Below are 27,797 nucleotides of genomic sequence, written 5' to 3'. Positions count from 1 at the left end.
CGTGTGTGTGTGTGTGGGTGTAGAAGCGTGTGCGAGTGTGTCAAGAGTGTGTATGCCGAAGAGGTACAAAGTTCTTCAGACTTTTTTTTTTTTTTTTTTCTGAGACCGGCAAAAGCGCGCCTGTGATTTGAGCGCGCGCCGGATTGCAGTGTTCGGATTTCCCCGTGTGATGAACTGGTGGAAGGCTGTACGATCCTCGGCAGTGTTCTGAGACTGTATAGCCTCGCTTTCCCCCTCGCTTCTTTAACCCTGAATGGAGTTTACAACCTTTTCTTTTTAAACTTCAACAAAAGCGCGTCACTTTTTTTTGTCCTTTAATCTAAAATCCGCGTATACGCAGGAGTTTGTGATTGTCAAACTGTCGACGCGAGCGAAGTGCGTGTGTGTGCGCGTGTGAGAGTGTGTTTGAGCGCGCGCGTGCGTGTGAGGATTTCGGCGAAATATACGGGGATCGTCGATTGCATGCGTGTTTAGGGGGAGAGAAATCACTTCTGCAAGATGACAGCCGAGAAAGACAAGAAAAGGTGAGTTGATCAAATTCGATTGAAACGAGTTCATTCCCGGTCACCTATAAAGAGTAGAGAAGAGCTGTGCATCATCGTATTAAGGGGAAAAGTTGTGTGTTAGAGCATTTGATGGAGAAACCAGAATGGAGGGAATTACAACACCTGCTGCTGTATATATATATATATATATATATATATATATATATATATATATATATATATATATATATATATATATATATATATATATATATATATAAAAGTTGTGTTGGTTTCCTCTTACTAACCAACTAACCAACAGCACACAATACTGGTGTCACCTGCGTGTGTGTCTGTGTTTATTGTCCTTTTATTAGAAAAAAACCCCCACAAACTTTCGCATTGAATTAATCACATATATTTGTTTTGTGAGTTTTTATAAACTTTGGAAGACAGCCTGTTTTTTTTTCTTTTCATTTCTGAATATTTACAGGTCCTTATATAGAGTTTACCAATAGTTACACATAATATATTCATAAAATTAGTATCTTGATATAGTAGATATCAAGATAATACATATGAAATAACTATTTATGACATGGAATTCAAGCCATAATAATACTACTACTACTAATAATACTAATAATAACAAGAAGAAATGTTTGGACTTGGAATACAGCAGGTTTTAGTGTCAGATAGAATTATTGCATTTGGTTATTTTTTATGCATTTTTTTTAATTACAAGTATTTTTTATTATAGAATTATGACAAAACTCACGTTTCAAACTCGACTAATACTTGTTACAATATCTGATTTGACATGCTGAGTCAACATTAAGGAAATGCTCGTGCCCGTCATGCCCAGGAGGAGTTTCTGTATCTTTATTAGAACGGATGAATTTGTACCGGGAACATGTGTTTGTTCCAGTTGTTCTTCTGAAAGACGTCAAATCTCCAAAAAGGCATGTAGTTTCACTGATAGGTGAGGAAGTTGTCCGAAAGACATCTGCACTGGTTAAAATCCAGATTTTCATTTTCCTTTAAAACATTCTGCTGTTTTGACTGTGTACATTTTATTCTCCCCTTTTAATCAGCATTTTTTTTTTTTGAATGAGCGGAATATCTCTTTAAAGAAAACACTGAAAGTTTCAGGCTCACCATATTTGCGTGTGCGCTTGTTACAAAGCGCCAAAAAGTCTGCTCCGGCCTCGTGACTGGTGGTTCCCTGCATGCTGTGTGCCTTTATCAGATCAATCAGAGGGAAACTGAACACAAACATTGGTATTACACTCAAATGAAGAGCATGTATCTTTAGTATCAGGATATTGCAATTCAGCGGGGAATGCAAGAACTGTCAAGCATTTCCTCAAGTTTACAGAGGCCGATCTTGAGACAGTCGGCTTTTGCAACGATCGCTTCGGCCATCTTGGATCTCTGGAGTTGTTCGCACCGTGTGGCTGTCTGTGTAATTCATTCGGCTTTAAATAATTCACAAAATATCGACTTTGAGCTGGTTTTGCCTCTCAATCAAAGACTATATAGACAGTCCCCATTTCAGGTATGCTTTTAGGTATTTCTGTTTGTCTTGTGGAAGCATTGATTTCTAAGCAGAACCGTACCACAGAGTTTCCCAATCAAACCTGTAAAGAAATTTGTCCGTCTTACCGATATGATCTTTTGTTAAATTGTGCTTTCATTAAACAGTACCCTATTATGTATAAAGAATATACGAGGAACCTCAAGTTGGACAGTAGAACAGGACAGTGAAGTTGCACTGTCTTCATGTCCCTATTGAATATTGAGATGCAGAGGAAGTGGCAGATTTCTCAGCACTCACCTCTCTTCAACTGAGCTCTCAAATCTCCCTGGCCAAAGGGCAAAAGCTGGCTTGCTTCCCAGGGCTCTCAGTGCCAGGCCTGCCAGTGCTCTATCCAAGATCTGTCCCTGCCATCTCAGAGCCTCTCAGTCCTCAGACAGAGATGCCCAGCTTACAGCTCTGCTGAGAACAGATGCCTTTCTGTTCCTATCTAATAGGGTTCACAGGTAATTATAGAATACATGTTTTCTTCGGACTACTGAGTGTTAATCGGAGAGTCGAGCGAGCCAGCAAATGTAACACGATCGCGATTGTAACGTTGTGAGAAGTTGCGCTCTGATCGTGTCACCTGAGCACCATTCAGAATGACATGCATGCTAATTGACATGCAACGCTATTGTATTGGTCTCCTGTGGGCTGATGTTCTAAAGGAGATTGAGATGATTGCGGAGAGTAGAGAATTCTCTCCCAGCTGTCTGACTCTACAAATATGTGCAGTTTATTGTGACAGGATCTCTGGAGAGAATTTGAATCTAGGCCTCTAAATCCCCACCCTCGGCTAACAGCAGGGGCACATACAAAGCTTTTAGTGCGAAAGAATATTCTCTCTTCTTTTATCAGTTTTTTTTCTTCTAACCTTCACCTCCTCATATGGCATAAAGGTTGTTCTTGACCAGAGTGTTCCTTTACCCAAGAAGCCTGTCTCCTGGCCTTTTCTCCCACTTCCTTCTTATTTCTCTTTTTTTTCCTATATGGCTACGTGATCTGTATGTACGCAGGGCTCTTCGGTGTCCACGGTGTGTATCGTGGCATTAGTCTCAAATCTCGCGTCTCCCGAATGAGTGGTTGCGCCGATGTTGGTTGTTTTGCAGCGTGAAGGAACAAATTGTTCCGAGGGATCAGAGATTTTTTTGCAGTTTGTGTTTAGCAGGAGGCCAAGAACATAGAAAAACCTACTAATAAGTGAGCAAGGATGAAGAATTGCTGAAGGTTTGTTTTTTGTTTTGGCGTTCTCAGAGCTCTCAGAGGTGGAAAAAAGTTGAGGATGTTCAATCCGATGTGAGCAATTACATTCATACCGTTCCGGCTAAATAGCAATGTTGCGTCGGAATGAAATATCATGAAAGCATTGGATGTACCAGTGAGGAAGTATGGGGAGAGACTTATACTCTAAACCTGTGCCTGGTTGGTTAATTTAGTTTTGTGGATTTCTTCTTTTCTGGCTGCCGTATAGCCCAAAGCATGGCGCTGTTTAGGAGCAGATGGCAGCTGTGAATTGTTTTGTTTTTTTGAGCTTTACCCGAGGCTACCCAGAATCATGCAAGTGCTCCGGTGACATTTTGATTAAAAACACAGGGCAAGAGAGCTCAAGGGGGAGTAACGAGGTTAATAATAACGTGATTTGTAACTTACATGGATGAGGATGCTAAAGATGACTGTACAATCAAACGCCGAAAAGGTTTAGAAACGATACCAAGTAAATTGTATAATGCAGCTTCAAATGCAGAGCTGAAAGATCAAACTCATAAAACGGACTAAAAATGCCAATGCCTAAATGGTGGCCTTTTTGCGGAACCTGAATCTGGTCTGCGTCACACGAAAAACAATCGTCCTGCAGACGCCATTCGGAAAACCGCACATTTGGAAATCCTGCACCAACTGCGAAAGAATTGATCTCCACTGGAGATAATGAGGCCGCATTGTACTCGCGTAAAGCTTTTGAAATATCCACCTGACACCTAAATTGAATAATGGTAAAGTTGCAATTAATCAAATTTAAAATTAAATCAATTAAAATTTATATCACTTGCATTACCGTATTTCAATACCAGAGAAAGAAAACTCTTGAGTCAGTTATTAGCGCACATGCAAAAATCTAGGGGTTCTTTAAAAACTTCTCACTTACAGGTTCTTTAGTTGTTCACCAAGGGTTATTTTTGGAAGGTTTTATGTCAGTCTTTTCAATTGTGTTTTTTCTGTTATTATCTAAGGTTAAAAAAAACGTCCCTTTTATGAATTTTAGAATGTGAATCTAGGTAAGTGTTTGGACGAGCTAAATATTCTGGGTTCCAACACTTGAGAAAGTGCAGCATGTCTTGGGCATATTCAGAAAAAGAGAGCGAGAGTACATTTTGCCCATTTTTGTAGCGTAATTGACTTATTGTTCCTTCCAAGTACAGAACAGCATGCGTGGTATGCTCCGGGCATGAGTCATTTGAAGGCAACCTTTTCTCTAGATATGCACCATTAGTACATTACACAGAGTTGAAAATAGCATGTTGCCGCGTCTGGTTTGGTTTGACGAGACACGGTTCAGGTAGCGGTTTCATGACATACCTATACCAATGAAAAGACCTTGTTGTGTATTTCGATTCATGGTCATGAATGGCCAAGTTATCGAACAAGTTCAGAGTTGTGCTAAATATCTTCTTACTTCCTTGCCACTCCTGACAAGAATAGAAATGCGGGAGCGAAAAGTAGATTCTTTGAACTTCTCAACAATGTTCTTCCTGTAATTTCCAGTCAGTCTATACATTTTTTGAATTTTAGCGCAGATAAAATACAGTAAATAGCAGTTACAGTGAATATGGTCAGAATCAGTTTGTTGATCTTTTTCAGATTGAATGTCATCTCTCCGAGTTCCAGGAGTGCTTCGGCCAGCTTTAGCATGACTAGCATGAGGGACACAGGGTTAAATTTAGTCCGCTTTGTAGCAGAGCAAATGACCTACATTACATTGATGTGTGTTTCTTTACGAAAGCAATTTGCGACGATTTTATATATTCGCTTCCTGCCGCTCTCTGCACATGACTTGCGGGAGGACTGTCATCAAACTGTCATAGCTTCCATTGAAGTTTGACATGTTGATATGTTTCAATTCCATACAGCGTAGCTCCGTTTCTCAGAAATGGTTCAGGTGCCAGATAAGTCTATAAAAAGCAATTAACCAACTTGCGGGAAATAATACGTTATGTATGAATTTAATAATCAGTGTAACAAAAGGTGTCGTTATGATGAGATTGTATTGTTATACAGTAAAACCCAGGTTAAAAGTTCATTTGACCGCGTTTCGCCGATTTGTGTTTGCAGGACAGGTTGATCGATGTAAAACATACAGTAGAGATAGTAATCAGTGTAGAAATGGCTGCTGTGTAGAAAGGCAGCTCTTAGTCTCAGTTATCTTATTTGGCATCTGCTCATGCGTTCTGTCCCTCAGTTATCTGATGTACTTTACAGATACGCTTCCACTCCTCTTTCCATAGAGAGTGCATAAGTTCTCATACATCCATTATGTAATGAGCCAAAAATCTCACTGTACTTACAGAATGACTAGAATTCTACATACGGCATTTATACTTTCATTTCTGCTCAATCTATAATGTTGTAAATATTACGTAATGTAGGATAAAGGTCACTTTAAAGGAGTCTGGACAGTGTTTCAGTGAGTCATTGCCGCTTGTGCCGTGAACTCTCTGAAGTCTTCAACTCTCGCCTGCTGTGATATATTGCCTCACTGATCAATTCGGGATGGTTCACAAACGTTAACTGTTATTTTTTAATTCGGTCCTCTGAGATCTGAAGTCTCTAGCAGATAGTTAGACACATTTGGCCTGTTTTCGGACCTCATTCCAATTCTCATCCCTTCCTTTCATCGTTCACCAACGTTCCTTTTCACGCATTTTTTTTTTTTTATGTATCATATGAAAACTATGAGGAATCTTTAATCCATAGGCATACATGTAAAGCTTATACCTGAAAAGCATACCAAAAAAAAAGCCCATTGCCAATATTTTAAAGAAGGTAACATTTTAGTTTTATGACCATTCCTCATTCTTACTGTTAGTGCTAATAGTTTTGATGTTACGTTGACTGAATATGAGCGTCATGAAGAAGTAGGAACAAAGTAACATTGTTTGCCGTGGCCATGATTTCTCCTGTAGCAAAATCAGGAATAAGTGTGATGTTTCCAGTGTTTAACCGCAAAAATATCTCCAGGATTTATTAATAAAATTAATAAAATGAGCCCCGTCTACTGTACAAATACAAACAAGAGCAACACCGTGGCTTTTTGCTGATTTAAATTCTGAGCAAAAAAAATAAAACTGGGGAGTCTGAAGGCATCTTAAAATAAATAAAAATAAATACAGTATTATGATAATATTGCGAAATATGATTAGTCAGCTCTATGTCAGCACATTCCTAATAGAGGCCAGTGCAACTATAGAGTTTAATGTGCATCCAGGTTTGGTTAAACTGGAGATATGCAGGGATTAGACAAGAGACCCCGCTTTTGGCTTGCTGCCATTTTTGCCGCACGGTACGAAAGACCATAAACAGTAATGTTTTCATACAAAGGAAGAAATTTGGACACTCACTGTAACGAGCTTGGAATGGATATTTAAATCAGCGTTTCTGTAATAAAGTGTCGCAGGAACATTATAGTAAGTGGTGCTTTACCTTTGGTAATGCCATAATGCAAGCCATCCACTGAAATTTGTAATAAAAAAAAAAACAACTAATGATTTAGAAAATGTAAAACATCAAGACAAGTGTGCAAAAAAAGAAAAACATATTTCAGCGACATGAGCATGACTTTGTTATCAGCAAAAGTATCTTAAGATACAATGCTGTTATTCCACAACCATGATGTCACTCACACCCACTCACAAAGGCACTGAATTTTATTTGCGGATAAAAATATATTTTGGGATGCCTATTTATTGCTTATTACATATACATATACATATATATTATATGGAGAAGTATTGGGACACCTGACCTTTCCAGCCATATTCAGTTTTTCCCCAATCTGTTACCACAGAAGCACAAAATTGTATAGAATGTCTTTGTATGTGGTACCATTAAGTTTTTCGATTCACTTAAACCAGAAGACTCAAAACTTTTCCAGCATGGCAGTGCCCTTAGCAAGGTTATTGAATATATATATAGTTTACATGGGTTGAAGTAAAAGATCTTGTGTGGCCTGCTGTAGACCTCTGACTCTACCCAAGGCCTCTTTAACTTATATCAGTACCTAAATTATCTGTATTATTTTTGTATGGCTGAATGAGCACAAACCACACTTCAAAATCTGGTGGAACATCTGCCCTGAAGAGTTCATTATTATAACATTGGTGACATCCTCATTTTACTGTTATTTAGTCTCAATGGTGTTAGGTTTCCCATGATTCAACTCAAGTTAAGCTCTAGCTGGCTGACCATGTCAGGTGACCATGCCTGGACTTGCGGGAGATGGAATTGGGCCAGAGTCATTTAGTCATTCTTCTCATGAAAACCTGTTTGTGTCATACCACAGAAGACAAAGAACGTGGCAAGTGATAAAAAAATATTATGGCAATCATGTTGACGGGGAAAAAAACATCGAAGACATCTCACTTACCCACCGCTTGTGGTATATATCCTTCCACTAACCTCTCCTTCGTCATTAAGCCTTTGTCGTTTAGTATAATATTTGGGTTACATTATGTTGGATGGTGACACAATTCTTGGTATCTTCTTATAAGACTTCTTTCGCGTGATGTTTCCAACTGAGATTCAATTGTGTGACTCATTCCAACAATCAGTGCCAAAGTGAAATGTTAATGAGATACCAAGTCAGTTTCCACTTTTGCATGTTGTCCTGATGTTTGCATGGTTTTCCTCTGGGTTTTCTGGTTTCCTTCCACCGCACAAAAACATGACTACAATGCTAACTTGCCCATAAGTGTAATTCGGTGTGTGTTAGGCACCCCAAAATAGCTTGCCATTCCATCCAGGGTGAAATTTCCCACCTTGCATGAAGCGTCCTTGGCATAGACTCCGGATCTGCCACAATGCCCCGGCCCAGAAGTGCTAACTAAAGACGGATGAATGAACTTGAAACAAACATTTTCCAGCATCTGGCAGCCACTTTCATGTAACCATGATCCCACACCTTTGCCTGCTGCTTTTTGAACATAAACACACTTTTTTCCACCTCTTTTTTTAACCTGAGATCGGTTTTCGTTACCACTTTTTTGCACTGTTAAAGGTGCAAGTCAAAGCCAAATACGGGTTGCTTCTTGGCAACAGGTGATTCTTTTATTTGGAGGTTTGTTCGATTTGTGTTTTGTTCACGCATCTGCTTGTACAGTATATTTATATACAAGTGAGGATGTGATATTGCCAGTGCAAACAACTTTATATTCCTCTATTCCTCCTGGTGTTTTCTTGGTAGGTTTACAGTGCAGGATGAACTTCTCACTTGTTCTTGTATCTTGGCTTTTCTTCTCTGAAGGTCTGATACTGACTGAAGTTTGTCATTATTTCACAGGACAAATTTTTCTAAACGAACAATAAGTACTATGTACACAGTAAGTCCGAAATGTCTGACTCCACAAAAGACATCTGGGATTTTTTCTTCCCAGTGCAAATCACAAATAAACCAGACAGCAACTGTTCATTATTTTGAACATTTTTGTTGTCCCTGTTTAAATAAAAGCAAATGTGGATGTTGATTATCAGACTAAAAAAGTCTGATTTGTTTAATTATCTTGTGCCCAGACCACAGTTCACTCGACGTTTTTGCACAAACTTGTGGGTTCATGTCCACTTGAGTGTGTTCCATTATTAAAGTTCAGACATTTGGACCTGACTGTAGCTGAAGTTTAGAACTGGAAAGCTTTCTGAGGCTAAGAACCGTTTTAGTCTGTGGGAGTGCAACTAATGCATTCTCGATTATTGCTGCAATTATTTATACAGTATTTATCCTGTAAGTGTCAGACTCAGGCTTCAATTCTTGAAGCATGGCCTTCTTTTGCTGAAGTTCCATTCTTTTAAAGATTGATTATATTGTTTTTTATTGTTGTTTTTCTTTTTTGCTGCTGAGAAATGAAAAAAAAAATGCATTGTAACGTCAAACAGCACTTCCCCGGATAATGGGACCATGGTTCAAACTGAGTTTTGCGTCCAGTCACACAAATATACTGTTGTTTTCATTGGCTGAGGCATTTGTAGAGCAAATATAACATTTTGGGGGCAAAGTATATAAATCAAAGGCTATTTCCAAGTCTTTTCTCTATGTGTGTGCGTGTTCACCACCTGCTGTACACTGGCTCGGCCTCACTAACCGGGTTGCATTGCTGAGCTGAATGAGAATTGGGAATGATCTGGCACTGAGATTATTTTGGGGCTTCTGAAATACCCTGCTTTTATTGGCTATTGTAAGACAAAGCAGAGGGAATGGATATGCAAAGTGTTATATCTGTGATCTGGCTGTGAAAATCGTAATGCTCACAAGAAACCTCAGACTTTGAACATTGACCTGCTTCAAAAGAGGAAATATACGAGACGCAGGAAGTGTTTTCAGACCTGAATGTATGCTGTTGGCCTCTGTATGACATCGATATACCCACAAAATCATTTCAGTACTTAATCCTTACATTGAAACCAAGAAAATTCCAAATGATTGTGAATCATTTATTTATACAATAATCTTCTCTCATTTGCTGTTCCACCACTCTTCTGCTCTATACTTGATTTGGGAAAGAAGTAGCTAGAAGAGCATTAGTTAGGTTAGCAGTAATGTTGGTTGAGGAGGCCTGGGACTGTACACAGCCTGCATTTCATTTCATTCCAGAGATGTTCAGTAGGATTGAGGTCAGGGCTCTATGCAGGTCACCCGAGTCTTACATCAACTTTGGCAAACCGTGTCTTCATGGACCTCACTTTGAGCACATTATCGTGTTGGAACAGGTTTGGGCCTGTTAGTTGCAGTAAAGGGATACAACCGTATACAAAGACGTCTTAGAAGATTGTGCACTGGCAACAGAAAATGACATGGGTGTGATAGTCAGGTGTCCAGATACTTTTGGCGATGAAGCGTATAATCGTTACAGTAAATCGGTTTGCTGGGTTTTTCTAAACTCAATTAGATATCGTATAAATGGTATAGTAATTGATTTATGATTGTTGATAGTCACAGTTGATGCAATCCATCAGTGCACATATTGTAACCTATTGTAACATGTCTATTAAATTGCATATTTTACACCTAGAACCTTTTATTAGATTTTTTTTTTTTTTTTTCCTTGCGAACTTGTTTGGTTTAAGAATATATTCGGCAATGGTGACCTCATATAAGCCAATCTGGAATTAGCCATTTGTTCATGTTAGCTGTTTTCTCCCGGCAACAGTATTTGGTAACTATGGTGAAACCAACAGCAATGTAATTACGAAACCGTCCCGAGTCGCGGCTTTTTAGCGAAATACACTCGAACAGATTTCGAACGCTCTGTGCCTACTGCTTATACTGAACTCACTCCCATCTGCGTTCTCTCTGTAGAAGCACTTCAGAGCGGCGGAAGGAGAAATCCCGTGATGCGGCTCGCTGCAGGCGCAGTAAGGAGACAGAGGTGTTCTATGATTTGGCACACCAGCTACCCCTGCCTCACAGCATCAGCTCCCATTTGGACAAGGCCTCCATCATGAGACTGGCCATCAGCTTCCTCCGCACATGCAAGCTCCTCACATCAGGTGCACTATTTCAACATACATACAAACACAAACTCACAAATACTTGAAAGGCTCACATATATCACCCTCTTATTTAAGAGAGAGAAAAGGTCATTGAAGAAAACATGCACCTGTAATGCGAGAATGGTTTTTTTTTTTTTTTTTTCCTTTGTTGCCAGGGTGTATTAATGTCGCGGTCACATTATAGAAAAAAGGGAGACGATTTTATGCAAAGCTGCGATTGTGTTACAGGTTATTAGCCTAGTATTTGCTTTGGGGTTATTGGGTTTATTGAGTGAATAAGAGTTTATTGAAATTGCCATGTAATAAAAGTCACACTCAATAGATGCAGGTGACAAAAATGCTTGCAAATTACCTCGGATACTTTTCCTTAGTGGTGTTCGTATGTGCACTGCTCTGATATCAAAGAAAAAAAACAGACTTTCTGGAAGTCTGTGGAACAATGGAGGATGTTTGTGTGTGTGTGTGTGTGTGTGTGTGTGTGTGTCTGAATTGTTTGCATTGTCTTAAATTTAAAATTAGACTCTCCGGAAGCCTGATAAAGAAACTTTTTTTTTCCATTCCATCCTGTAACTATGGCAGTAAGTAGGAGAGAAGTCATTCATTTTTCTTAGATATTTGCTGATACATTTTTATTAAGTCACCCTCCCACCCATCCTTTTTGGGATGGGGTGGGGGGGGGGGTTTGTTTGCTTTATTTGATTAAACTGTTAGGGGTTTTCTTTTTTCATGTGGTGACTTGTGAAAGTAGGTGAACGAATACATGAATAGAAATGGAAAGAAATTATCTTTGGGAGATGTAGTTAGAATTGCAGCCCAGTGATTGTAAGATGGTACAAAGATAGCATTATCAGATCATGGGTGCTGTGTGCAGAGAGGCAGATCGGAGCATGACTGCTGCTTTCTCGAAGTTTCAGGCCAGCCAAAACATTGGCCTGCCTTGGCGCCACCAGCCCCCCTTCTCACCCTGTACCAACCTACCCTCAGTGAGGGTGCTAGGGAAACACCTCTTACATAAGAGCAAGAGGCACCCACCGTCACTCGGGTTATTAAAATGATACGTTAGGCACAATTAGTGAGTTATTGCGTTCACATGAATAGGTACATAATAATGTACTGGTGGATCCCTTCGGTAATCCAAATTCGGTTTGTGTGGTGTGAGACACAATTTTTCCCCTCAAACTCCCACTAAATCCTGTCTTTCTGTCTATTTTTATATGTTAAAGGATTGAACTGGTTGGCAGAAACAAAATGTATGTATTTGTCTAGAAAGTATTTATAATACAGCTGTCTTTTATGTAGATTTTGAATTTGTGTTTAGAAATGTCAAATATTGGGACCATATTCCAGACTCTTTTAACATTTGGCTAAAGGAAAGGTTGGCCAGATAATATGTGATAAATTGCGAAGGAATCTCCTTTTCGGCGTGTTTGCACAACGGCGGTTGATGAGAAATGTGATTTGCATTCTCTTCGCCCACTTTCGAGCAAATCGCTGCACCAAAAAAAAAAAACATTACCATGAATTCATACCCAAACGTTTTTTTATAATAGTTCACCAAAATATTGGTATTAGAACTGCGTGTGGTCACTTTCTTTTTAAAATAGAGAAGCCGCTCGAGTTTGGAGGTTTAGAGATTCGCATCCTGTATGCATGGGTTCAGAGGCCAGTCCTTATGATTGAGAGGAAACGATCTAATATTAGCTCTTTATATGCTATCGGGCTGTTTGTTTCCATTAGCATTTTGTCAGATGTTAAATCGTGCTCTGGGTTACGTATAACTTCTTAAAATCCTTCCCCCCCAGTGTAATCCAGTTGGGCATTATTTGTTCCAGATGTTGTGGTACAAACGTAGTGTCATAGTTTGTGGTCCATTTTGGCCCTGAAGCGGGAACACCAGTCAGTCAGACTGCTCTTTTTTTTTTATCCCTTTAGAATTCCAGCTCGTTTTTGTGAACATGTCCGGCCAGGAAAAAGGAGACGTTCTTGAAATCTTCAACCGAATGGAAAATTTGCTTTTATTACAAAATGAAAGTCAAAGTTCTAAATCCCTCGAGCTTTGCGAAGGTGCAATTTTCTGGGGCCACAGGTCTCCGAGCTCGGCTCAGTTCCAGCTCCAGGCCTTCGTAGTCCTTGAGAACCGCTCTTATCTCAAGGAAGCACACTGGAGCAAGCACATGCTTCCGACCCCCCACTGTGGAGCCGCTCTGTGTTCTCCTTCTGCTGCTCACTCCACCTCCTGCAAACCCACGCCAGAACCAGCAGCACATTTACTTACACGCAATTATAACACGCACTCCTACTCTATATCCATCGTTCTGGTAAAGTTTCGGGCTATGGGCGACAAGGGTCAAGTCTGATTTACGCTCATTCTTTTGAATTCGAGGTTTAGTTCTGAATTAAAATTAGAATACGATTAACCTTGTGGAATGTTTTGTTCACTTTGTCTTGCTCATATAATGTGTGATACTTAGCGTACTTTCTGTAAACATTTACAGCTTGCATTTGTTAAGGAGAACATGTTTCTTTTGTTTTTGTTGGTAACCGTGCACTGAATTTTTCTCTCATCCGGAGTTAACATGATCGATAGTGCTATTAGGTATGTGTGTGTTTGTGTGTGTGTGTGTGTGTGTGTGTGTGTGTGTGTGTGTGTGTGTGTGTGTGTGTGTGTTTCTGTGGACAAAGTGGCCCAAGGGAAGTAACAAAGAGGAGGTTGCTGTTTTTGGGAGGATTAAGAGTAGCAGGATGAAGTTGTTCTGGTTTGTTTTGGCTGTGAGCCATGGCCTTAAACCAAAACAACACGAGTGTGCGCACACACACAGACACCACTCGAAATACACTTTAACAGCTTAATATTGTATTGTGTGTGTGTGTGTGTGTGTGTGTGTGTGTGTGTGTGTATTTCAGGCTGCAGTACCCGCAAAACAGACATAGACAGACAGATGGACAGTCTGTATTTGAAGTCATTAGACGGCTTCATCTCTGTGGTAACATCAGACGGAGACATGATCTTCCTCTCAGAGAATATCAACAAATTCATGGGCCTGACCCAGGTGAACACACAAACAAGTGGCACACAAACCCACACAGCTACATGAGTTAACAGGCAACAAGGCAGATCAGTTTGAGCTGCACTTTTGCCAGTAAACAAGAGCCGGGTAACATTTTGTAAGTCATTACATGTAGAAGTAGCACTCTATGAAACACATCATTCTGGAGCCACACACTCACACACTAAGCTAGTCAGTATTTTTAGTCAAAACATGCAAATGTTTGTACTTATTTTGTAGTACCTAACCAGATCAAAACGCTCACATATACATATAATTATGGGAATATTTACAACCAACACATAAACATTGTAGTCACTATACAAGATGGTCTCCGCTCACGCAATGTAGCATATGAATGCTAACACTGTGCAATTTTGATCTCTCGACAGGTCGAACTGATCGGTCACAGTATTTTCGATTTCACTCATCCCTGCGACCACGATGAGATACGCGAGAACCTGAGTCTCAAAACCGGTAATTTTGCAATCCACCAACCCACAAATGAGCACTGGTGCTGCAAAAGTTGCACATCCATTATTTGTGGTTGTGTAGTCATGTTTAGTCATATGAGATGCTAGGAATTGATAAAAAAAAGACTGTTGTGTACAGCAAATAGGACTGCATAAAACAATTGTTGTACATTGCTTGTAATTGCCTTTTTTTTTTGTAATTTTTTTTTTTTTTCATGGGTAGGGATGAAACCAGAAATGACTTATTTACAGGGAATGGGAACGAAAGTAGAATACTTCAGGCCTGCAATCCCAAAGGATGCAAGCAAAAAAAAAAAAAACCCAAAAAAACCCCGAAAGGCCAGGCATGCTAACAGCTAACAGCTGTTGGTCATAAAGATGAATTCCTAATAACCAACATTTGTATTATTATTTCTTCATTCCTGTAAAGCTTTAACTGTGTATGTGACAAATAAAGTAATTCAGTATAGGTGTTTGACCTCATATAGGTTCACAGCTCTAATGTTCAGAGATCTTTAATATTAGGCCGATTATGCTTTGATTAAGAGGAAACTCAAAAGAAGCACACAGGAGGAAAAATAATACCATTTACCGTGTCATTTAGAAACAATAAACCAGAGGTTTAAAAAGTAGGCAATAATCATACTTGATCATACAATAGATACCTTACTGTAAAACTGACCCCAATACAAGTTAAAAGCCACCAGATCCAATATGACTTGAGTAAAAGTCTTACAGTGTCTGATTTGAACAGTACTTTCAGTATTAATTGATTGAGTATCTGACTCATATTAAACGCAGGCTCAAAGATGCACCAGTCCAAAAAATCAAGACACGTTAGTTAAAAGCCAAAAACTTGTTTGCGAGGTTTTACTTCCGCATTAACCAAAATCAACACCACAGACTCATTAGCATACCAGAATGAAAAAAAAAAAAAAGAAAAGACAGTAATAAAGCAATCTTTCAAAAAGGGATCTTCAATTAACAAATCAAATGACATTATTATGTCACAAAGTAAAACCGTTAGTATTCAACAGACAGATAAAATGAAAGTAAATAATCTTAGATAAAGGAAAACAAAATATACAGTTCTGACTGTAATTGGATGCACCTTTCATGCAAGTCTCAGAGAAAGGCAGCATTTTTTATTTAACAAAAGCTGGTTCTTAAAGTTTTTGGAATTTATTCTAGTACTTTTTGGACTGAGAATGTGACCAGCAGTGCTAAAAAGTCACGCATGTGGATAGGGAAGTGTTAAGCAGTATAAATAAGCCACGGCACTGCAAAATGTAGTAGGTGATGCTCATTGCCATTTAAAATATAGTGGAGTAAAAAGTACATCTATTGTATTATAAATGTAGAGTGGGCAGTAAAAGTTGCTTATATCTTTGATGCTCAGTAAAACGAAAAAGTAACCGAAAATTGCTTAAGTACAGTAATGAAGTACATTTACTCAAATACTTTACACCACTGTAATAAACGAAAAATTAAACGAAACACATTTTGGAATGCGAATCTGTTTTCTCCTATGCATTTAATGGGCAGAGCCCAAAAAGCAGCTCAGAAAAAGGAAGCATTGCTATGTAAGGAAAAGAAAATAGCCTGACATATTAGCCCACCCTGTCTGTTTGACCCTTGCACTCCTGCCAGTCTTTCATCTGCTCACCCCTCTTTTTGACCTCTGCTCTTCCTGTAGCCCTCTCACTGGGCCTCCTGTAGTCTTTCTTCTGTGTTTTGGTTTGTTCGGGCACTTTTGGTGTTATTTGTGGCCACAATGCCAACCAGTACCCTCCATATTCATTCCTTCATAATCTCCACTGAATCCTAGAGACAGTAGCCAAATTTGTTGTTGTCCTTCTGTGACCCTTGTTTCTGGAGAGAACAGTCCACACTCACATGTGAACATTCTTTACTCCAGACCAGGGGTTATGTTTCAAACATGTTGTGTCATCCAAAGTAGGAATTTGAGTAGGAATTTGTATATTAGCGAATGCTTTTCTTTGACACAATCGATCTTATTGTGCATGTATAGTGCCTATATATCCTGCATTTTTGCACTGTACTCTGAGCATTTAATTAAAACACGTTGGTAATTTATTTTTATACAGTGGTGACTATTATGATATATATTGAGGTATCAGCTATTTCTAATTTCTGTTGTGTGTGGTCGCATGTTTTTTTTGGGGGGGGGTTTTCCACAGGTGTGGGGAAAAAAGGCAAAGAGTTGAGCACAGAGCGAGACTTCTTTATGAGAATGAAATGCACCGTGACAAGTCGAGGACGTACCGTCAACCTTAAATCTGCCAGCTGGAAGGTACATGATGTCGTATATAAAGATATGTAACTGGGTATTGAGAGAGATTTGATTTACGGCTGACAATATTAACCCTTATCCACTTTTATATCTGGGTTTTGACTAAAAGTGGGGCACTATGTTATTATAATGATTATTTTTATGCTTAGCTGAATTGGCAGTTCATGTTAACAATTGGGTAATTATGATTGAACAAATTACATTGTCACTTGCTCAGCTTTATGTGCTTGGGGTGTATTTTATTAGAACTATAAATGGCTTATGGGAACGTTGGCCACAGAAGTGAGACAATTCTGTACGCAGTTTTTAAAATCAGCACTTTCATCCCTCAGGTGCTGCACTGCACAGGTCATCTTAAGGTGTACAATAACTGTCGAACACGCAGTCTGTGTGGATATAAAGAGTCACCACTCACATGTGTGGTCATGCTGTGCGAACCGATCCCTCATCCCTCCAACATCGACACACCGTTCGACAGCAAGACCTTTCTCAGTCGACACAGTATGGACATGAAGTTCACCTATTGTGATGAGAGGTAACACTCACCCACACTCTCCCACATTCATCTTCAGTAAGTGCTTTATACTGTGGTGGATCTGGTTATCCTAAACCAAGTACCGGAGAAACTGGTATTGTGACTTGGTATTGCTAAAGACTTATCTGTGTCTTATTATTATAAATATTAATGTAGTAATAGATGCATTCGTTTATATGAAGCGAGTTGCTTTTATATCATTATTTTATAGATAGATAGATAGATAGATAGATAGATAGATAGATAGATAGATAGATAGATAGATAGATAGATAGATAGATAGAACGAACTTTATCTTCATTGCATGGCTCTACTTGTCTTTGTTTTTGTGAGCCATAAGACTTCATCGGAATCCGATATATATATATATATATATATATATATATATATATATATATATATATATATATATATATATATATATATATACCTTTACATAGATACTTGAAAATGATGTTGGTTCCATTTAAACTTGGATGGGGGCCTGCTTTTTGCAACTGACCCTTTGTATAAAACTAGCAGTGATGTAGGCTCTGAGTTTAAACAGCTTGTTTGGCTCCTTTTAATTTTTGCTATCCATGGGGTTATAGGGGTTATAGTCAGATAATTTATCTTATTTGGTGTGGTGAATGTGGTGTGGGAGTCAACCTTCTCCCACTACACAAATTTCTTTGGTAAGTACCTTGCGATAGCATTTTTCTTCCAAAGGGAGTAAGATGCCAAAATGTTACATTTAGCCACTTTCAATTCATGGATATAAAATTTTATGCTAAAATAGACATGATATTTTTGTCTTTCACTACATCTGTTATACTTTATAACCTGTATAGTACACCGATCAGACATAACATCAAAACTACATTTAACAACTTACCTAATATTCTGCAGGTTCCCCTAAACCGGCACTGAGTTCTGGACTCCAAAGACCTTTGAGATATTTGACCAAAATGTTTACAGGAGATTTTTAAGTCCTCTAAATTTGTGAGATGGGACCTCAGTGGATCAGACTTGCTTGTCTAGAATATTTGTTTTATCTGATTGAGATCTGGGGAAGAGAACAGTTCCAGTTCAGGGCCAGTTCATGGTCTAGTTCTAATGTTCACATGCCCATTGTAGGACGGAGGTCAGTATGGGAACTCTGACCACTCTGCAGCTGCTCAGCACCATATTCATTCTAATGCGCTGTGTGTTCTGACACCTTTCTATCATAGCTCACATTTAACTTTTCAGTATTTTGTGGGATTAAATCCAGACGGTGAGCACTCTCTCTTTACACGCATGACTGAGCCTTGTGTACCTATGACACTGTTGCCAGCTCACGGTTTGTACTTCTCTGTACCAGTTTTGTTAGATGCTAACCACTGAATACTGGGAATACCCCACAAGACCTGCTCTAATGGACATGCTCTGACCAAGTCACATTTTTCCTTAATGCTGACTGCTCACTGCCGTATATATCCTACTCCTTTAAAGGTGCCAAAGTAATGATATAATCAGTGTTATTTACTTTACACACTTACTGCTCAGTGGGTTTATTGTTACGGCTGCTCGGTGTCTAAGAACCCATGCACTTCCATAAGCGAATTGAACTTCGAGTTAGATTTTGACTGCCAGATACATTATACTACTAACAATCAGATATTAATGATTCAAATTGTCTCACATTACACAGCAGCACTGCTGTGGTCAGCCACTACGGATGAACAGAATTAGGGTTAATTAAAAGCTCTGTTTGCAGTCATTAATCGCAATACTATAGTGTGGTAAGCTTGGAGAATGTTTTTTTTTTTTTAAGTGTCAGTGCAATGACCTCTGGAAGGAAAAGTGACATTAATCTTTCTCAGAAAAGTGCAAATGAGCTGAAAAAATCCTCCCCTCTCAACAATCATTGAGTTCTTGTGTTGTGCAGACCAGGCCATATGAAATGGATCATTATTAAATTCTCTTGAAATAACCAGAGATCAAAGAGTTCAAAGAGCAAAGAGAGACTACGAATAAAGGAGACTTCCATTTATAAAATTGCATCCATGTGCTTGTGTGTTCCAGAGTGACTGAGTTAATGGGCTACAGTCCTGACGATCTCCTGGGTCGTTCTGTGTACGAGTTCTACCATGCCCTCGACTCTGAAAGTGTCACCAGGAGCCACCAGAATTGTAAGTTGCTCATCTGTTGTACCTACTGTACCCATGCTTTTTCCCTCTCGCACTCCAGTGAGAAAGGGGATTCCAGGCTACTAAGCATCTTTTGTAATGCTAATAAGAATCTTAGTCAGGAAAACATTTGTTGCCCAGGTAAGAGGTCTAAATTGAAAGCAAAGTAAACAGACCATTTGGTACTATTTTAGATAATGTTTTATTATTGGCTTTGGGAGAATAGCAGCATGGAATTTGCGTGCAACCCCATATTTATACCCCAAGGCCACAGGTAAGTTGTTTCTTCTATTGTTTCTATTGTGGAACATTTTAATTATACACAACCAGTATGCAGAGATGAGTCATGAGTCATTCACAATACACAAATAGACTCTTCTGTTTAGGTCATTTAAGATGAATGTGCGCATTTCATCTGATGAATTAAAACTAGTTTGTTTTGATTTATTTATTATTATTTTTATTTAAGTCTGGACCTGGCAATTGTATCATCTTCCAGAACCTCGCAGAATTCTTGTATCTTTACACAAAATTCTGGTGAAGCAGATACCCTCATTCGCTTGGACACCATGTGTCTGTTTAGCTTTATAGTTTTGACACTTTTGAAACATGGATTTATGTTTAATTTTAATTTCATTATTCATGAAAAAAGTCTTGACTCTGGACCTAGTGTACTGTAAACGCTGTACAAGTGCAAGTTCCTCTGTGATGATAACAAGCATGATCACTAAAGAATGTACACCTAGGGGAATGGCCATAATGTATACTATGTCATTTGTAAGTACTCAGTAAAAACAGTTCAGTTTTGTTAATTTCTTAAATTTAATTATCAGAAATGGACTCAAAAACTAGCCATCGTTTGGTCAACCTGCATGCTAGTGATCAGACCCCACATTTTCAATAGTTGTTAGTTAAATAGGCTATTCTACTTAACTATAGCTTTTACAGGCAAAACTCTGTCTCTAGCTAAATTTCATTTCTTTGTACAGCACTAACATCACTACCGTCTGTCCGACATGCATGCTGACTCCCCTTTCTCTGTGTTTTCATAATGCCCCTAAAACCCCTCCACCACCATGTCCTGTTTAATTAGTCCTTGACATGAATCTGTGTTAATCCTATGTCACAATGAAGTGGGCTTTGGGATGGAACTCTGCTTCTGTCTGCCTAATACAAACAACCCCTGAAACTCTATATCTGGTGAGATTTACAAAACCTGGACTGTCCACATTCATTGCTCAAGGGAGGGGCATTGAGGCCATCAGGCCCCGAGGCAGACAAATTGCATTTCACATGCGCGTATGAGTTATGATCGCGATTCAAAAGAGCCTTATTGGATTGGCTCTATTAGGGCCGACTGCAGCAAGCATTAGGACGTCTTGAATCGTATTATGGGTGACTTGTGACAGGGGGAGATAAAAGCATCGAATAGAGCAGGGATTACTTGCCCTTGCCTCGGCCAGGTGTCCCAGATTGCCTCCTAATCAGATACTGTAGGTGGAGTGGCTTCTATCTACAGTGACATTAACATGTAATTAGGGTCTTTTCACCGTGTGGTGAAAAGAAACAAGAGCAGAAAAGGCAAGTGTTGATCTGGATTGTATTTGTTGAAATTGAAAAGGCAGAAGTCACTTCCCATACGTGTGTCTATGTATATTTTATGTCGCATACATGAAAAGGTCTGAATAAACAACCTAATTAGTAGTGCCCTAGAGCTAGAGTATGTGGACCATGAATTGTGCACATGTATCACTGCCAGGAGCTTGTTTTACATTTACATTAACACCATCTGGCAGACACCATTATCCAGAGTAACTTTTTAATCTTTATCAAAAAACAAGTCCTCTTGCGCGTACAAACAGTTTCAGGTTAAAAAAAATTAAAATTAAGCTCAAAACTTTATTGCAGTCATTTTTGCGACTATAACAAAATCATTATCATTTGAAGTTTAAGCCATTCATTTGAAAGAGGCAAGTTTTTGGTCTACATTTGAAGACAGCAGTGACTCAGTTGTTTGGGAAGCCAAAGGAATTTCCTTTTACCACCTAGGTGCCAGTGCAGAGAAGACTTTTGATGCATGTGTTGACTGTATCTTGAGGAATGGTGCAGAGCAGGGTTTAATAAGTGCATCCAATTAGGTAGAGATTGGTCTCTTTCTGTCTTTGCAGGCAAGCAGCAGTGTCTAATAATTCAGTAAGTAGATAGAACACAGCAATGGGGTTGTGTGGGAGAACTTTTGGATCAGTTGTGAAGATGCATCCAGGAGTCAAGGGACTGAACAAGGGGCTGAATGAGAACCTGAGTGACCTCCATGGACAGAAATGGCTGAACCTGTGTGATGTTGTAATAGAGAAGCCTGCATGACCAAGTCAGGTTAAAACTGCGTGGAACAAAGGATAGTTGGTTGTTCAGAATTGCCTCATAGTTGAATGTGTTGGCAGATGGTGACATAATCTTGACATAGGGATGCTTCTCCAGGGATACAGAGCAGCTCAGACTTCCTGAGATCCAGTTGCAGGTAATAAGCTGCCGTTCATGACAAGATCCCTGCAAGATATGCTGAAACATGAGTGTCACTCCTGCACTTCTACAAGATGGATGGATTGAGCATCATCAGCATGTATGAAAAGTTATTTGAGGATTCAACCTAGTCTTGTGATTGGCATTGGAAAGCCTGCTGAGAGGTCAAGGAGATTGAGGAGAATGAGGATGATGATGGCGGAGGATCTAGCAGTATAATCCCTATAGTAATAGCCACAATAACAGTGTATGTGGATTGTGCTTCTTTGAGCAAGTTATAGGAAGTCTGATTGTATAGATTGTATGTTTTTTTCAGGTTTTTTACAGATATACTTTGAATGTCTGTGGATTCAGCCAGACAATTAGTTGATGCAATGTGACTGGTCTGCAGATCAGCATACTGTATGCTTGTGTGGGCTAATCCTGCCATAGTGAACCCAATGACCCTCAGCCCACAGCTTTCTCAGGCCAAATTTGGACCAGGTCCAAGAAAGAAGAGACTGGCTCATACTGTCAAAACTTATATGTGACTTTGTACTGTCTGTGTCTGCATACCTGCCATACTCATACTTCTGACTAATACTTCAGAATTCAGCCCTGAATCTGCTTTTCCTCTTCAAGGGATATTGCAGGCCCTAATCTGCAATTTGTGTGGGGCTTCAGCAAATATTTTATTTTGTGTGGGTGTTATCAAATCAACTCGAATACAAAAATGCATCAATTTATTATTTACAATTAGAACAGCAGTTTATCTGACATCAACATCTATCGAAGTGAACAGTATTGGAATCAGATTATGCATTGACGCATTATTATCATATTAATGTATATAATACAGGTAAAAATATGTCTCATTTTGTTGTATCACTAATGACATTGCAAGATCGAAAAATAGTCAAACCATTGTAACTCAGGGACCATCTGTAAATATGATTATATATTATTTGTATTTTTGTATTATTAATAATATTATATTATTATTATTATTATTATTATTATTATTATGCAATAATAATTGCACGAATGAACAGACTTACAGGTACAGTTTTTTTAAATGTCAAGTAGCTTTAAAATGATAAACTCTGTGTCAATCTATTGAATGTTACATTCCCCAAAAATGCTTTTCATATGTTGTAATGTTAATGAATGTAAGCATTTGTGCAAAGAATATTAAACATAGTATTCAATGTAATGTCCTGCAAAGATAGTTGCAGACCTTAATCGATGTTCATCATAATAAACTGGCGTTTAAACAGTTATTGAACGATGCTCTAATTTGCGATTTGCAGTGTGCACAAAAGGACAGGCTGTGAGTGGACAGTACCGGATGTTGGCAAAGCACGGGGGCTTTGTCTGGGTGGAGACTCAGGGCACCGTCATTTACAGTAGCCGCAACTCTCAGCCACAGTGCATTGTGTGTGTCAACTACGTCCTGAGGTTGGTGGAAAAAGGCGGAAATTGTAAAACTAATCTTTGTTGTAACTTGTTTTATATTTTACTATATTGATTTTTACTACAGTTAATGCAAATGAAATTTAAAAACTGAAGAAAACGATTATTCCTCCATGTCACCTCTTTTTTTTTAAAGTGATATTGAGGAGAAGTCCACAATCTTCTCTAAAGACCAGACAGAGTCTTTGTTGAAGACGCATATGAGCAGTTTCTTCAGCCAGGCTGGATCTAGCATGGCCTCTGAGACTAATGGAGGCCTCTTCACCAAGTTCAAAGAGGAACCTGAAGATCTCACTCATTTGGCCCCGACTCCTGGTGATGTCGTCATCCCCCTCGACTTTGGTAATTCCACAACAAGCTTGTGATACCTTTTGCTCTCTTGAAGCGTACTTCATACTTTCGCTGTGTGATGTTCAGTGACACTTGACAGCTGATGAGTCTTACATTTCAGGTCATCCTTCATTTGAGGAATACCCAGTGTGCCCTAAAGTGTCTCCTATGCATCCTCCTGCCACTCACTCAGTCACAGAGGGACATAACCTGCCTAAAATGACTGGCAGCTTCTCCATACCCCAGGCTCCACCACCTGGCAGTGCTACTCCAAGCATAAGCAGCTGCTCTACGGTAAAATCGAGCCTGCCAAAACACTTTTACTGGGCTTTTCTGTTACCTAGATCAGTACAATTTATCTTTTTTTCTTTTGTCTTATTCTTATTCTACAGCCCAGCAGCCCAGATGATTACAAAAGCCCAGTGGATGATCTAAAGATGGAGATCACAGAGAAACTGTTTGCTATGGACACCCAGGGGACAAGCGCTTACAGCCAAAAAGTAGATATTAGTTAGAGCTCGTTTAATCATTTTTGACTTGAAAAGTCAGGATATTGAAAATTGCAATCTTATTGGTCCTCTGCGTGTTTGCTTGCACATCTACATAAACACCTACAGTACATAAGCAAGATGATGGTCACGATACTGGAAAATTATGAAATCAGTGTTTAATTTTAAGCAGTTATGAGCATGCTGTGTGAATTTCTGTGGTCGATCATCTCCATATCAGTCAAACTGTCTCCATTTTTGAAAGTTTTTGAAATGACCAAAAACTGTAGCAAATCCTGCTTGCTGGACTATTGTGAATTTACCAGACTTGTGCATGACTTATTTGAGTTATACCACTACAGCATACATACTATATTTTATATCCACTTCATTCATAATCAATTCATGTTCAGAAAGCCTCCAAAAAGCAGTATTTGCATATTTTTGTTAATAGTTTTACAATTTTCTTTCTTCTTCCAGGCTGATTTGAGTGATTTGGACCTGGAAACATTGGCCCCCTACATTCCAATGGATGGTGAAGACTTCCAGTTAAATCCCATTTGTCCGGAGGACCCTGTGCCCGAAACCGTTGCTCTGGGAATTAATCAGTACAGCTTAACAACATCGCCAACTTCTTCCAGCCTCTGACCCCACCTCCTGGGGCCCACTTTCAGCCCAGCCCACACTCTGCTAGAGAGAAGCAGACACCCAGTGCTGCCACAATGGAGCCCTGGCCCCCCATATTTTATGCCAACCCCATGCCTCTAGCACACCACATCAATCCACCCATCACACCGCTAGCTTCTATGGGTGGGCATCACCGTCTGCAGTGGCCACCCGACCCGCCAATAAATTATTCTAATACCAAAGGTGGTGTGATAGACACAATGGTGGAAAAACACTCATGCCAAGCTCTGCAAACAAATCACATGTCTCTCCACAACCAAAGGTGATTCTATAAGGTGGTCTGAAAGTGTTGTCTGGACGTATGCTTGGCAACAATTTAAAATTGCATTCGCACTGGTGATTTTTTTGTTGCTGTTAGATTGATGAGTGTGTCCTTTGACAGGTCCATGGAGAAATACAGACCTTGTAAATCCTACAGAGACATAAGCCCAGCCCGGCTCTCAATACCAACCAACATGAAGCGCTCATTTTCGCAGATGAACATGGTAAGCCGTGGTAACTCGCCATATACTTTTAAGACACACCTGTACAACTGGACATTCATGCAGTTATCTAATCAGCCAATCATATGGCAATAGCACAATGTAAAAAAAAATTACACATCACAGCTGTAGTTAATATTCACCTCAAACAACACAATACTGAAGTTATTGGGCTCAGACTCACACAAACTGGCTCAGATAAACTGGACAGCTGAAGATTAGAAAAACATTTCGGTGAGTCTGTTCCAGCGGTGGCTTTTGTTCCAGCGGTGGTCTACAGAACCACATAAGATCCTTCTCAGGTGTAGTGCATCCTACCTCAAGGTTTCATGTGTTGTGAATTTTGGGATGCTTTTTTCTCAAGCCTGCAGATACTGCACAGACAGGATGTTTTTTTTTGTTGTTTTTTATAATCAATCATTTTTGTTTTTTTGCTTATTTCTTTTAACTATGTGTTGGTGTGCTTTGTATAGGGGGTATCATCTGCTACCAAACCACCAGAGATGTGGAAAAGGATGAAGAATGAAAGCTGTGCCATTTTGAGCAGGATGTCTCATAGCAGCAGTGCCTTAACAGGTAGAGTCCATAAGGCTGAAACCTAACAAACACATCAAGCCCACAGCAGAGACCAGATTCATGAGTGTATTATATACTATACTATATATAATAGAATATAGTTGATCAAAGATTTGTGGACAATCACACAATACGTGGGCCTTCTTAAGACTGTTGCCACAAAGTTGTACAGGATTTTTGTTCCTGCTTCATAACCATTTTCCTTCAATGGAATAGATGATCTTAATTGTATTGGAAGAACTCATAGAAAGCACAAGGTTAGTTAGTTACTTACAAACTGGTCTGTTTAGTGTATGTATAATAGACTACTAAATATGTATTTGTACAGCTACACAGTTATTTTTCTCAATGCAGGGTGTGTGCTGATAATGCCACTTTAGGAATACCGTAGATACCATAAAAGCATTTCTATTTACAAATCAGAAAACCTGTTATTGCTTCAAACAATGCTTTAGCCCATTTCATTTGAACCGTCATGAAGGAACTGAATTGTTTTTCACAATGCACTTGCAATTATTTATTTTTTTGCTGTGCAGAGGAGCACATGGGGCACCAGCAAAGGAAGACTCAATATCAAGATAATCAAACAGTGCCAGGGAAAAAACACTACCCAGAACAGTGCTGTAATTACAAAGACTACAGCATGTTACCCAACACAAAAATGGAAGGTGAGCTCACTCATGAGATGCCATTTGGCATTCAGAATGATATTGTATCTAATACTTGTAGATCTATATTATAAATAGACAACTTATGTTCCAGGTCCAAATACACAGAGTACAGTTTGTACTCATTGCAGATTTAGCGCTGACAATGCAGCTTTAACCTTTTAACCCTCCGGATGAGTAATATCTTATGTAAGATGTCTGCTCAAGGCTGCTCTTTTTTGCTTTTAGTGCATTTTGTGGGGGTGATACTATTTGTTCATTTATAGTGTCATTGGGGAAATTGCCTTTTTTTGGACTGCAACATACATTTCAGCATGATGTATTGTGGATACAGTGGAGTGGTGTCGGACCTAATGCTGTTAATTAGTTAGAAAAATGTGCTAAAGTTCATGACCAGAATCGTGTGTAAATGATGCGTACCTCGTTTTACTCAAGCCTCCAACAGGCATTTAAGTCTGTAGTTATGTCTGAGGTCTGAATATCGAATGCGTGGTGTCGAATCGTAATTATTTGCATGAAACTCCATTGAAAGCCATTATTGTAAAACAGTGAAGAAATATGAATGTTCAAATTTCTTTACATCCTGCATTTGTAGTAAATGATGATTTGGCATTCGTAGGTGTGGCGAGCCGTCTGCTTGGACCCTCGTTCGAGATGTTCTGTCTGCCTGAGCTGACGCGTTACGACTGCGAAGTGAACGTCCCCCTGCAAGGCAACCTGCACCTGCTTCAGGGCAGCGATCTACTGTGTGCTCTAGACCAGGCCACCTAGAGCGACCTTTTCTTAGTTACCCAAGTTATACTGTATCACCCACCTGGAGTATCAACCACAGTCCAGATTATATTCATGCAGCGTGTTAAATCATGGTCCTTCGTTATCCTACCAGTGCACATAGTTGTATTTTCCTTTCAACATACCCCACTCAGTTCATCACTTCATTAATCACTTCATGAGCACAAAATGTGCACAACAGGGGGACTTAAATGCACATACCCCTACCCTACGTTACCATATATAATGAGAATGTAGCTTTATTTTTTTTTGTCTTTATCTTTATAAATTATATGCAGTTCTATACATAATATAATACAATACACACACACACATAATACAGTATAATATTTTATTTACAAAAGCTATTTCTTAAAGGTGCAATAGTCAAATTTATTATTGTTTTTTTTCATACTTGTACAAATAACCTGGAAGATGTAAAATGTAAAACATGATGAAAAAAAATATATAAAGGTCGTGGTCATA

General features: G+C 39.1%; 1 protein-coding gene across 1 annotated transcript; it reads left to right on the top strand.

Moving 5' to 3' along the window:
- On the top strand, positions 1-27,797 carry epas1b (endothelial PAS domain protein 1b). The gene is given in 17 exon segments (XM_046864538.1): positions 1-524; positions 10,625-10,815; positions 13,723-13,868; positions 14,258-14,342; positions 16,540-16,652; positions 16,985-17,187; positions 19,234-19,340; positions 23,147-23,294; positions 23,446-23,651; positions 23,761-23,933; positions 24,032-24,139; positions 24,608-24,737; positions 24,740-25,076; positions 25,197-25,299; positions 25,770-25,872; positions 26,409-26,540; positions 27,160-27,797. Coding segments are annotated over 17 exon segments (2,463 nt in total). The 5' UTR covers positions 1-498; the 3' UTR covers positions 27,312-27,797.

Source organism: Silurus meridionalis, chromosome 2, assembly GCF_014805685.1.
Source record: "Silurus meridionalis isolate SWU-2019-XX chromosome 2, ASM1480568v1, whole genome shotgun sequence".
NCBI classification, from domain to species: Eukaryota; Metazoa; Chordata; class Actinopteri; order Siluriformes; family Siluridae; genus Silurus; species Silurus meridionalis.
Note: the sequence above shows the minus strand (reverse complement) of the source record. Positions and strands in the feature narration are given on the sequence as shown.